General features: G+C 36.7%; 1 protein-coding gene across 1 annotated transcript in view; it reads left to right on the top strand.

The window, feature by feature from the left end:
• The window catches only part of AP3B1 (adaptor related protein complex 3 subunit beta 1), a 236,951-nt gene extending 226,009 nt beyond the window's left edge, over positions 1 to 10,942 (top strand). Inside the window, exon 27 of the mRNA XM_055536639.1 lies at positions 10,209 to 10,942. Coding sequence (XP_055392614.1) covers positions 10,209 to 10,362 — 154 coding nt within the window. The 3' untranslated portion in view covers positions 10,363 to 10,942. The remainder of the gene's footprint in view (positions 1 to 10,208) is intronic.
• Positions 10,943 to 13,967: the final 3,025 nt, after the last annotated feature.

The raw sequence follows: 13,967 nt of genomic DNA, 5'->3' as shown, positions 1-13,967 counted from the left end.
GCAGGGGCTACTCTCTAGCTGTGGAGCGCAGGCTCTAGGCGCACCGGCTCTGAGTTGCTGCAGGTGGACCCGGTAGTAGCAGCTCCCGGGCTCCATAGCTGTAGCACACGGGCTTAGTTGCTCTGCAGCATGTGGGATCTTCCTGGATCAAGAATTGAACCCGTGTCTCCTGCACTGCAGGCAGATTTTTTACCACTGAGCCACCAGGGAAGCCTGCACTTAGACGTCATGGTCCATGGTCCTCATATGCATATACTTCTGCAATGTGTTGACACTTTTATAATGAAGCCTTATCACAGCAGCCTGGTATTTGGCTCTGTAACTTGATGGGGGAGTCCAAGTTACTGCAGAGCCAGAAGAGGATGAAATGGCTGTATCTAATTCAGAACAGGCTGTGCTATCTTGACTTGCCTCAAAAGTCTTATCCTACTTACTGAAAATGTTTTACATTTGCTTTTTTTTATAGCTAGGTATGGCTATAATAATGTTTTAAATTTTAGAAGGCTTCCAGATAATAAATATCTAGAGTTACTTGTGGTCTTCAATAGGAAAAATAACAAAAATTATTATCCTGCAAATGTAACACTTTTGCCACTCTTTTATGCCCAGTAAGTTAAAACCAAAATAAACAATTATTAGTAAAATCTGTACCCATGGCTATCTTCATTTCATTTAAAATGAAATAGCAATTACTGTTCATAATAACAAAAATTAAGTTTACTATTTTATTAAATTTTATTAATGTTTTTAATGGTAGTGTTCAACAGTGTATTACCCTATGGGATGAATGAATTTATATATCTAAGCTTATATATTAATTGTCATAATAAAATTGAAATCTCTATGAGATTTTTTAATGACTTCTCTATTCTTCTGTGGTAGTTGCTTTTTTGAGTTTATGAAACATAGGCCCAAAACCATTCTTGTATTTATTAATGATAATAAGTTTAAAATTACTTGAAAAAAAACAATGTGCATGAAAAGCATCTTGACCATTAGTATTTTAAGAAATTAAATTATTCTTGGCTGGCCTACCTATTATGTTCTATTTAATTTTTCAGGGTCTTTTATTTCTGAGAGGACTTTTAAATTATCATTAGAATATTCTTTGTGACCATTCAATGAATTAAGTCCTGTTGTCTAGTTTTAGGATCATTTGTTCCTACTACTCTTTACAATTTGAATATTTTTTATATTAAAAACCAAGTTTAAAAATACTTATATAAGAATTAGCTAAGAAAAAAATGAATCTTCATTAAATGCAGAAGTGTGTAATAATATAAAGTAGACATTTTAATTGAATACATAATAGAAAATGGCTCCTAATACATTAGCAGAAAATATCTCCATTAAGGAAAAATCAATTAAAGGAGCACAAGTTTTATGGAATTCACTTGAAAAACCAGGAGCATTTCAAGTATAGTTAACCACTTTTAAAGATCAGTTGAAAAAGTATAACTACTTTTAGATTATATGACATTTAGCTTTGATTTTCTAAATGAGCCATAGAATCAGAAACCCAACCAGTATACTATTAGAACACTTAATTTCTGTCTTCATTTCCATGGTAGGTACTTACAGATCAAAAAAGCTGCTCTTTGAGAATAAAACCATCTTACTGAGACCTGCAGAGTTATGGTCATTGTGCCAATCTTGATATTTTCCAAATTACAGTTACCACATGATAGACATCAGAGTCAAAAGAATCAAAGCATTTACTAAATATATAGCCAAATGTCTTCATGTCTTGTTTAGATACTCATAATACAGTGTCATATGAGACACTGAAAGTCTTAAAGCATATTATTTAAAACAATACTAGTAAAGAATATGGGATTCCGATGTGGGAGTGCAATGCAATGCAAAAGACACATCTTCAGTCCCTGAGTCAGGAAGATACCCTTGAGAAGGAAATGGCAACCCACTGCAGTATTCTTGCCTGGGAAATCCCATGGACAGAGGAGCCTGGCAGGCTACAGTCCATGGGGTTGCAGAAGAGTCAGACATGACTGAGCAACTAAATAACAAAAAATAAATAATATATACAAAAAGCAGAATGAACAACAGTAAGTCACTATACAAATAGACTGAAAAGTTAAAAGATTATTTTATAAGTTTTAGGGGAGGATAGAGACACTAGCCTTGGAAATTCTAGGTTTTTCTAGGGCCAGAAAAATGTCTTGTTCTCCTCTAAGAAAGAAATTAAATTCAGAGGTTTTGAAGGAGATTCTTATTCAACAGTGTAAAAACTGCCTTTTTTTAAAAGTGCATTTGCCTTAATCACATTGTTTGTCCTCTGATCAACTAAGGGTATAATGATCAAAATGCAGAAAGCCGAAAAATCTGTACCTTCAAAATCTCTAAGGTTTTTCTGTATAAAAGAACCAGGTAGGAGTTTTTGTAAAACTCAGATTCCTGGGACCCACACCCAAAAATTCAGATTCAGGGCCACTGGGATAGGGCCCAGGAGTCTGTACTTTAGCCAGTACTCCAAGCAGTTGCAGAGAGATAGATGTTCCAGAATTTCGTGGTTAATGACAGCCACATGCTGTATTTTAAAAAATATTTTTCCTTGTATGTTTCTTTTTCACAGGTTAGTCATTAAGGAATACCAGTAGACAAGATGTTTGATTTAAGCTTTTCTTCCTTCTGTCCTGTATGCTCCAGCAAGAAAGGAATTAGTTGTTTAGTCACTCAGTCGTGTCCGAGTCTTTGCAACCCCGTGGACTGTAGCCCACCAGGCTTCTCTGTCCGTGGGCAAGAATGCTGGGTTGGGTTGCCATTTAGGAGCACGTTACAGTGGTGGTGATGAAACAGTCTCAGACCATAAGTAGGCTTTCAGCAGTCTCAGCATTTTATATTTTAACCCAGTGTCAGGAATTCTGACATTCATATACAGTAATATTGTTAAAAACAATTATCGTACAACCTGCTTATTTTGTTATATCATACAACCTACTCATTTTACCCTTTCATGAACAACAAATTGACCTTATAAGGGGAAAATGTGATATTTGAGTGAAAGCAGAAAGCCATGTCTCTGTCATGATTCTATTTTAGTTCTTAATTTATTCAGTAAAACCTTAGAAGAGCTTTCATTGTTAACTTGTATTTAGGACTTAACATTCCTTTTTACCCCCTATATTTCTTAATCTGTGATTTGGATTTTGTTTACTGTGTCACTTTTTTAATTTTCAAATTTTGAACATGTACAACCTGTGAATAATTACAATCCTAATAAAATAAGTGTTGTTTTACTGTTATTACTTAGGTCCTTAACTATTAGAAAAGTATGATGCTGTGAATGGAACTGTGAATCCATGGCAACCTGGCAGCCAACTTTTTAAATTTATCAACACACTTAAAGACTAAAGACCATTTATTGTTTTAGGATTAAAATAATTTTTTTTAACTTAAAGTAGTTGTAAAGAACAACTTGTTTCATTTCTAGTCCTTAAACTGTGTATACATGTTTAATGCTTAAGTATTGGCATATACCATTGTTTGTATCCTAAAATATCCATATTGTGTAACTCCTTAATTCAGTATTTTTTTAAGACCATTGTGACAGATTCTGTTAGTGCTGGGGTTACCAACATGAAGGACATAGATACTTTTTGGTGAAGTCTTCGCTATTTTCCTGGTTTTGGTTCTTAGGTTGGTCAATCTTTAAGTTATTATTTTTGTTTGCTGGTTGTTTTCTTTCTTTTCCCCTGATAAACTATGGAATATTTAAATACCAGGTAATTTTGAAGGCCCATATGGAAAAGAATGGCATTTGATGTCTTGATGCCCGAATTTTATAAGCCTGGTACTATAGTCACCAAACTTCATCTGTCTGAAAATAAAAGTTTGGACATACAGTTGTTAATAATATAAAGGTGCCAGGCTTCAATCTTACTCTATAACAAGTCAGAGGGAATTCCCTGTGGCCCAGTAGTTAGGACTTGGTGCTTTCACTGCTGAGGGCCCAGTTTAATCCCTGGTCGGGGATGTAAAATCCCACAAGCTGAGCAGCATGGCCCCCCACAAAAAGCAAAAACAAATGGGAATCTCAAACATTACTAAGATTTGTGAAACCTCTTTTGTGATCAGAGTTTTTCTCAGTTTGGTGGTTATCCACTAGGGGGCGGCACTGCTTTTTATCTGACTGCTTGGATCTCTTAAGGCTCTGAGCAGCATTTCATTGAAAAACAAATGTGGACCTCAGTTAATTTTTACACGAAAGGCGTATTTGGATATTTCAGAAATAACCAAACTGCAGTTAATTTTTGTTTTAGGATATCCTGTATTTAAATTTTGTGTAATTCTACTTTTTGTGAGATCATTTTCTACAATGCAACAGTTTTTCAAATAGGAATATATAAATGTTTTCATGTAAAAATGAAAGAAAGGTATTCTTGATGGTTTTGCTTCTGGCTGACAATTTTGTAAGTAATCAGAGAGAATGGGGTAAGAATTTATTTGTTTTACTCTCTGGTTTTCTGTTAAGTCCCATCCCACCCCACCCCCAACAAACAGACGAACCAAAAATGCTCTAGAATAACTGGAATGTTTGGTATCTTTCTTGAGAAAGTGCGCTTAGATTTTTTTAGTTTTCTTGTATAAAGAAAGAGAACACATCATTGACAAGGTAGCATGGGGAATCATGTTTTATACAAGTTCTAAAGATTAGAATGGAAAATAGAGTCCTAAATTATGATGGCACCTAATTCTTTTGTTTTAACTAGTCTCATCAGAATGTTAAAGGAAACATTACAATATTGCTGGCCTTTTTTTTAAAAAAATAATAGGGAAAAATACGTTGCTTCAGATAAATTCTCTAAACTTGAATCACATGTAAATTTTTTCTCAATACAGATTCAATAGTGTAATGGGCTTAACTTACATTTTTATAGTCAACAAAATAGGATTTTTTACAACATACAAACTCTGCCTTTTAAAAATGTTATCCTATATTAACTCAAAATTATAGGGATTTATAATTTAAATCAGTTAGAAAATAATACTACAAATCAACATGCTTTGGTGTTTGATGTTAGGAACCTTATTCAAACCAGCATTTCTTACATATAATTATAGTGCGACTTCATTACACATTTGTCAACTTTGGACTAATTATTTTTATACAGCTCGGGCAGGGCACTCATCTCGTGACCGTCTTTCTTACTAATAGGACTCTGTCTGCTTCAGCAGGCAGTAATTGAAGGCTTCATGTACACAGTAGGAAAAAAAAAGTTTTAGCCTGAGTGGGCCATTGTCACAGGTTCTGGTAACCAGTAGAACAGAAAACACAAGAAAATTGAACTCAGAATAGAAAAATCAGAAACCAGGAAGACTATCCAAGAGAAGAAAAAGCATGTCTTAGAGCTGTTGCATTAAGTGTAGCAAATATGATTCTGCATAAAAAAATTTTATGCTTGTGAATACCCTGCGGATGGATGCATCCTCTCAGATAACTGTTTTTAAATTCATGTTCTATTAACATTTAAGTTATTTAAAAACAACTGAGTTGCAGGGTTCTTTTTCATTCCAACAAAGAGCATTTAAGGTCCATAGCCATTTTCTCACAAATCTCACAAATCTAAAAAACATACGGTTTAAGTACATGAAGGAATAAGTTCGTGCATTGTAGAAAATATATTTGTTCAAATGTGTTATTTGACCTGTTCTCATAATAGTTATAAATTTTCTCAATAGTTACAAATTAGCGTCTTTAGAAGAGTAGTACATACTTTCATTTAGGTTTGGCAACCAGCTTATTTTGTCTTTTTCTTTAAATCTTAGGAATGTTTAAAAATTTATTTATTTGACTTGGAGGCTACTTTACAGTATTTGTAGTGGGTTTTGCTATACCTTAGGAATTCTTACAGACTTTAAAAATTAAATGTCAGTTGCTAGAGATAATAAATAAAAAGACATTTAATAAGATGAAAAACAAATATATCCGTACAGTTTTACCTTCTCGGTGGTTACAGACAACGAGTGCTTGGTGGTTAGAATGAAAATGAAAAATTATGAAAAATACCTAGATGGTATTCTTTTAATAACGTGGAGCCCATCATACATAGGCAGTGCATCTTTAACTGTCACCCACTTATTTGTTCTCATTTGTGGTGTTACTGGTGTTGCAGGTGGGTTGGTCTCCAGTTGTCCCTCCTTACATGACAGCGCCATTCAAGGTTTTGTATTTTTCACTGCTGGTGTCTCTTCTGAAGGATTGGGGGCTAGGAGAATATTTATTTCTTTTTTTAACCTTTAAAGACAAATTTAAAATATGTCATGACAGAGCATCAAATCAAGATGCTTTGAATTGCAGAACACTACACATCAGATGCACAAGTTTTGAAGAGAAAAATCTTTCTTCTTAAAGTTCCAGAACAATAATAGATTATATACATAAAAGGTAAATCAGAAAAACCTTAATTTATCTGTTGACAAATAAAAAACACATACTCAGAGGGCATTTTGCATATATTAGAATTGTGTCATATCAAATCAGAAAAAGCATGGGTTCAAATTCCTGCTCAGCCATTCATTAGCCAGGTGTTTGAGCAAGTTTCTCCACTTCTGTGGGCCTCAGGTTTCCTCATCTATGAATTGATCTGACTCATAGAATCAAGAGAAATAATGCAAGTGAGGTACTTAGCACCCACTGCACACAGCAGTTAATAAATGCTGCTGTCCTCACTACCATGATCAGAAACTTCACAGCTCTTCTGAAAAACATTTTATCACAGTGTGATCTTAGTTAGAGGCAAGTTCAGAGGTTCTGATGTCAGTCATTAAATTTAGTATACAAGTATTTGACGCAAGCTGTCTTCAGTGTTTATTACACCCCCAAGCTAGCTCTTTGTTATTTACTAATTAGTAACTCTTTGCATAACTATCTTTTAAATATACATTAAAGCATAACCTGTTTGGGAGTTAAATGATTAATAAATTGGGGGGGCGGGGGGTGGCGGTGGCTTCTGCTTTCCATGGACCAAAAGAAACCAATTGTAATCATGCTGTGTTTCCATTAAATACATCCTTTTTGAACTGTGAAATGAGAATGTCAGAACATCTGATCTTCTGGTCCTCTGCTTTAAAACATTGTTTCCACCATTTGTGCCCATTAGAACATAGAGAACTAGTTAAAAGACAGTAGCTTTCACACCAGCTGACAGATTTGCTAGAATGATTGGCTTAATGTGTTTCCACTGCAGTGTAAGCAAATACCTCTTTTCTTCTACATTCGTATTCTTTACAGTGTTGATAATTTTGAGGTAATAAATATTTTAAGAACATGTACAAGACTGTAGCCATGGGGTCCCAGAGAGTTGGGCAGGACTCCGTAACTGGGCAACCGCAGGACAGTAGTTTTCATCTGTAAACATACTGACATCAGAGCTGACAGTTGTCTCTGCTGAGTTTGTGTGTTTGTAACATCAAACCTAAGTTTTAGTTGAAAAGAGATAAAAGGTGCTTTGGGGCTGTGCAGCCCTGACAGTCAGATAGCAGCACTTAGAAGGCGTGACACAGTCTTCTTCATGGTCCCGAGGCATAAGTGTTAAGTAAATAAAGAGACTACTAAGACTGCCGTTGACATAATGATAACCTGTCAGAAACAGGGACCTCTGCCAAAATATTTGTTGAATGACAATTAGGTGCTGACCACATCTGTGGGGAAAGTTGCACAAAGGGGTGAGACAATAGAGCCACCTAGAGTCTGTCAGCTGGTGACATGGCTTTAACAGAAATACAGAAATAGGGTTCTCCTGGGAAGCAGAAGAACCTCAAAAATTGGGACAATAGGAATGCAGAAACCTGCAGAACGTGATAGAAAAGAGAGGTCATTTGAGGGCAGGTGATCTTGTGTTCTCTCAAAGGTGCAGATGGCCTAGAGCCTATTACAGAGAGTGAAGTGAGTCAGAAAGAGAAATATAAATATCGTATACTAACACATGTATGTGGACTCTAGAAAGACGGTACTGATGAATTTATTTTCAGGGCAGCAATGGAGAAACAGAACAGACCTATGGACATGGGGGCAGGGAAGGAGGGAGCGGGAGAGATGTATGGAGAGAGTGGCGTGGAAATTTACATTACCATATGTAAAATAGCTAGCCAGTGGGAATTTGCTGTAGATCAGGGAACTCAAACCGGGGCTCTGTGACAATCTAGAAGGGTGGGATAGGGATGGAGGTTCAGGAGGGAGGGGACATGGGTGTACCTATGATGATTCTTGTTGATGTCTGGCAGAACACCACAAAATTCTGTAAAGCTATTATCCTTCAATTAAAAAAATAAAATGGCACCAAAAAAAAAAAAAAGTGCAGCTGAGGTGCCCGTTTCCAAATCTTTTGTGTGGGCATCTAAAGAGCAGATGGGTGTATATGTTCAAAGCTTTTATGAAACCTCTATGATTTCTTCCTAAACTGCTTACTTAACAGTTGCTTCTCTCAGTGGAAAAACTGCTCCATCAGATTCCTTGCAAGTCTTCAGCATCTTTGGAGAGAGTACACAAATACATCTACCACCCATTAGCTAATAGGTTGTTTTTTTTTTTTTTTAGCTAACATTTTAAAACATGACTTAAAAGTGTTGAAAAGATTTTCAACTTAGTAAAATTAGCATATTTGTTTTGCTTTTGATGCATTTTTATAATTGTTGTTGGAAAACTGATCTTCATGATTCTATTGAGGCCAAAAATGGCTTAATAGGTACTCCCCCCCCCCAAAAAAAAAAAAAAAAAAAGATAAAGAAAAAAAAGAATCTAATATATTATGAGCTCTTGGTGTCATTTAAAAAAAAAAACTCAAAAAAGAAATTACTTTCCATTTAAAGAGAATCTGCTTCCTGCTTAAGTGGCTAATATTTTAATTAAGTCGGGAGTGAAGTTTTTCTGAGTGTCTCCTGATAAACTCCCTCTTTTATGTTGATGGTAATTAAACAGATCCCCGAGGAGGCTGTGGGCTCGGTGCGAGGCCCGTGCTAATTGTCAGGCAGGAGACACTGACCAGTTGGCTTGCTCTCGAACGGCCCGCAGCGTGCTGTTAGCGCCGCGGTCTGATTTTCTGTTTTGTGAGCTGTTGTCAGGGCTAACTGGGTGCCATTGTGGCTGGAGATGTCGCGCAAATTGAGGCAGATGGCTCAGGTTCAGACACGTGTCCTACCGAAAGGGGAAAGGGGATTGGCCCTGCAAAGTGGGGTCACAGCAGGTCACAGACCTGCTCCACACTTGTTAGTGTTTTCAAAAGCTCATGTGCAGCAACTTTGTTTTTCTCCAGTCATCCCTGCAGTCAAACCCTCCTCACCCCCCTCAGAAACTGTGGCACACGTAGAAAACGGGGGCCTGGGAAGGGACCGTCCTCTTCCCGTGTCTGGGGCTCAACTGTGCAGGCAGAGTCAATGAGCAGGATTGACAGAGCTCCACTGCGTCTCCAACGGCTCTGCAGTCAATTGCAGTGCTTAAAAGGCTAGTTTTGCTTTTAATTCCATGTAATTAGTAGGTTCTTCATGTCTTGGAATTTAGTAATGTGAGCCTTAGACCTCAAGTTTGCTCTTTCCTATTCTAAAGCAGAAAGATCTAATGTTCAGAACATTAAAAAAAAAAGACAGACAGAGGGAGTGTGGTGTTACACTTGGCTGTCACGTGATTTTCTTCCATGTCCTCAACGTTAGAGACTGAAGTTGACTATTTTAACGTGTATTAATTCATTGAAACTTAGTATGAGTTCAATAATGCACATAAAATTATGTAGTTTCTTGCATAATCATTTTCAGATATGAGAAATTAAAATTTCAAGCTCTTTGAGAAAGATAAACTTTTTCTTAACATGTTTTAAAGATGAAAATAGAACAGTTTATTTTAAATGGCCCAATGGCTGGTGAAATGTTATATATCAAATGAATAAATGATTCTCAAATATGTAGTAATCAAGAGTTATTCACATGCATCTATTGTTCAAACTAATAAGTAAAATAGAACTCCTTTTTCTGTTCTGTTCCCAAGATACTGAAATTACCTGCTTGTGGTAAGCATGTGCTGGGCAATTTATTGATTTTTCGGGAGAATGCTTGTCTTTGGGTTTTGGGCAGTAGGGAACCTGTAATAAATTATTGAGAAAAAAAGTTATTTTAAACCTATTTGAATATATGCTGTCTCCTTTTTTCCTCCTCATGATAAAAGGTCTCTGGTGCTTTGTTTTTTTTTTTCCTTCCAGGTTTGCAGCTAAAACTGTGCACAGTGGGTCATTGATGCTAGTCACTGTGGAACTGAAGGAAGGCTCTACAGCGCAGCTTATCATAAACACTGAGAAGACTGTGATTGGTTCTGTTCTGCTGCGAGAGCTGAAGCCTGTCCTGTCCCAGGGGTAACCTGCTTACATCTGGACTTCAGAATCTGGCACACAACAAAAGTGCCTGGCATCCACTACTGCTGCCTTTCATTTATAATAATAGCCCTTCCATCTGGCAGTGGGGGAAGAATACACTCTTGACATTCTTGTCTCCTGCTTTAGAATGCTGGTGTGTATCTATCGTGAATGCAATACTTTCCCCCTTTTCGCTTTGCTAACCAAAGAACATACATTTTGCTGTCAGTTATCTCAACTCCTAAATCCATTTGGCATTTTCTCTGTCCTGCTACTTCTTCTGGCCCTCGCGGCTCCCTTCCCTTTTTCAACAATGATGGACATGAACTGGATACTTAGAGTTCACTGGAGATCATCTTCCTTTCCACAGTAAGCAAAAATTAGCCTAGAAATAGTATACATGACCTCTCAGCTTGGTCTATGAAAAATGGGGTAGTGTCCTTCTTAGAATTAAATTCAGAAACAACAATTTATCTGCAAAATTTTGTTCTATGAATTTCCTGGTATTGTAATTGGTTATTGACAACCGTCATCATGAAATTATCTCTGAATAATAAGATAAATAAACGAGCACCTGAATAACATTTGTCTTTGCATTCTTAATGAGAAATCATTTATAATCCTGAAGTTCATATGCTGTGGTTTCTTTAAAATAAATGTTTTGAGTGTTATGTAGAGAAACAATGGGGTGTAGTTGGTGAAAGAAAAACCACTTTCAAACCACGTGGGTTTTCTACTTAGTTACAGTTAACTCCAAGAAAAAAGCTGATATATTTAATAACAAAAGCAAAAGTCTTCATGTCTTCTTATAGACAATTTTGATCTTAGTAAAGATCTGATTACAGATCTTCATAGTTGTAAAGGCCTATTACAACTACTGAAGAAATTCTTTGAATTTCAGTGTTCCTTTACAGATTTTGATGCCCAGCTCTGATGGACTGACCTGCCTTTGGAAGCTAACTAGTATAAACTAAATGATAGAAATCTTAAAAAACTAGTTATCTGATCCACCTTTTAGCACTTTTCCCTGAAATGTTTTTTGGGGTTTTTTGTTTGTTTAGTTTTACTAACTTAGGCAAGTTACTGTTTTAATAATAATTTTGTAAAAGGTTGTTCTGTAATCAGGAAACTTTCCTAATACTTTTAAAGCCAGTTGAAATTGTATTTACCAAACTTTGTGATACAAGGTAATAAGACTTTAAGACAGGTCCTTTTCTATGGAGCCACATTAGTGATTTTTTGAAAGTAAAAAGAAAAGGTACATTGATTGAAACATTACAGAACATATATAAAGAGTAAAGAAAAACAGAAACATTTTTGGGACATTCAGGCTGTGAAAAAATTATGTAGATTTTTAAGGTTGTGCGTGTTACATGTTCCTGCTCCTAAAATGCAGCAGTTAATCTGGGGGAAGTGTTGCTGCCGCGGGACACGCCCTTCCTCACGCTGGAGGGTGTACTGCGAAGGGACTCGCACCAAGGAGCTCCGCTGTAATTGCAGCCCCTTGGCATTTCCATTATTCAGCCTATTTCCTAGGGCTTTACACCTTTGGATTTTTAAGTCAATAACTTTTTAAAACATTATAAAGAATTTGACAAGCCAAGTATTTGTTTTCTGGAAAAAATATATATGCTTACTATCATCAAAGCAGAGGGGGAAATGCATGTCATGATGTAGAGAGATTTTTATTTTCCTTATTAGGGCACGCATCTTTGAAAAGAGGTCATGCATTTGTCTGTTTTTTTTAATGAAGGAAATTTCAATAAATTTTACCTTTGAAGAAGATCACATTTTTTACTTAATTTTTAGATTTAATATGTACATTAATAATGTGTGGTGTGCTATCAGTTGAAACCGCTTGAACATCAGTAGCTTCTTAACATTTTTTCACATAACTGAAATGAGAAAAATGACCGCCGTCCCAAGTTAAAGATACAGGGAGTTTTTGTTGTTTTTTTTACCTTTCTTTGGCACAGTGATTCAGAGTTCCTTTCCTCATATTTCTTTTAACTTTACCATAATCCATGATTACCTTTTAAATTGTTCCATTGAGTCGAGTTAGTCAATGTTGAATTCTTAATTCCAGCTGTATTTTTTCATTTTAATGCCCACTTAATGGGACACTTTATGTACACCAATCTTGAAGAATGGCTCACGTACTGTATTTCAGGCTGAGCCACATTTTTGGTATCACAATACATTTGCTTTATTATAAGAAAAGGAAAATGTTTTATTCGGAAGAGACTGTAACAATGAACTTTTACCCAGTCAAAATATTAGATACCTGCCCTTCCCAATAATTGTTAGCAAACATTTGAATAACTTTATGAAAAGTTTGCACTCGTAAACCTGTGTTTCTGTGGTTAAACATTTAAATGTTACTATTAGAGAAGACGAGAACCCAGAATGACAAACAACAAGGGAGGTTTAAAAAGAAAAAAGTAGGCCCAGCTAAAGGGATGCCTGAGATCGTTGACGGTTTCTGTTCCCTCTCCGTAATCTCTCTGACATTATTGGCAACTTTGTTTAAAGCGGGGAAAACTCTTTCACATAATGGGAGGGGAGGAAAAAAGTCCTATGTTACAACACAAAATTAACAGAGCCTTACTATTTGCTTTCCATCCAAAGACCCCGTCCACTGTGCAGCGTGACGAACTGCGGTAACCCTTGCCAAGTGGTGGGAACATAGAAGATGAGCTCTCTTTCCCCCAAGAAATCTACAGTCCAGTTGGCAGTAAATAAAGATGGCAGTGTGGCCTCGGCCAAGTTAGTGAGCCCTGGTTTCCAGCCAGGGCTCAGCCTCACTGCCTCCTACTCCCACTCCTAGGTGCCTGGCCAGCCCAGGGGCCTGCAGAGCCCGTGTTCTCACCACCGCCCCCTTCTCTCCCAAGTGAGAGGAGGCCAGTTTCTGAATGCACACTTTGTTCCTCCATCAACTGAAGGTCCATTCATTGAGAGAAAATTACTTTTTGACCATGTCCTTGATTTTTTTTTTTAAATCCTTGTCCATCCCTTCCCCACACCTTGCAACTTGGCCAGTTACGTCAGGAAAAGTTTTCCGGATCACTTTTGGTCTCGTCTCAAGATTTTAGAGAAAAAAATCAAGTTTATGATAGTGTCATTGTCTTAGATGAATGGAAATTGTGTTTAATATAAAAATATGCCCTTAGATGGGCCAGAAGTTTCTTTGAATCTTCACAGACTCCATCTCCTTTCTTTATGTGACTTCCCAGCAAACAGCATTCGAGACAATTACATGAGTGCTTTACTCTGTCCCTATCGGTAACATTCCTCTTCTTTCCCCCAACTTTTCAACTGTTACGAGTAAGCAGGATTTTAATCTGACCTGCCCGGTAAATTAGCCACCATATGTAATTGTTTTTTGTTGTTGTTGTTAGCAGTGTGTAAAATGTGTAAAGTTAAAAACACGTTAGATTCTACGTGGTCACCTGACCCACACTTGGGCCACGGCTGTTTGGAAGCTGAGATTTCTTCTAGGAAAGATCGAGAAGCAGTTGGCAGATGTGTTGTCAAATCGTGCCAGTAAGAGTTCCTGGGTTTAGGGGAAGAAGTGATCCCTGTGCTGGAGGGCTCTGAGAAGGTTTGACT

The sequence above is a fragment of the Bubalus kerabau genome, chromosome 10, assembly GCF_029407905.1.
Source record: "Bubalus kerabau isolate K-KA32 ecotype Philippines breed swamp buffalo chromosome 10, PCC_UOA_SB_1v2, whole genome shotgun sequence".
Classification (NCBI taxonomy): domain Eukaryota; kingdom Metazoa; phylum Chordata; class Mammalia; order Artiodactyla; family Bovidae; genus Bubalus; species Bubalus kerabau.
This window is presented reverse-complemented; position numbering and strand designations above follow the sequence as displayed.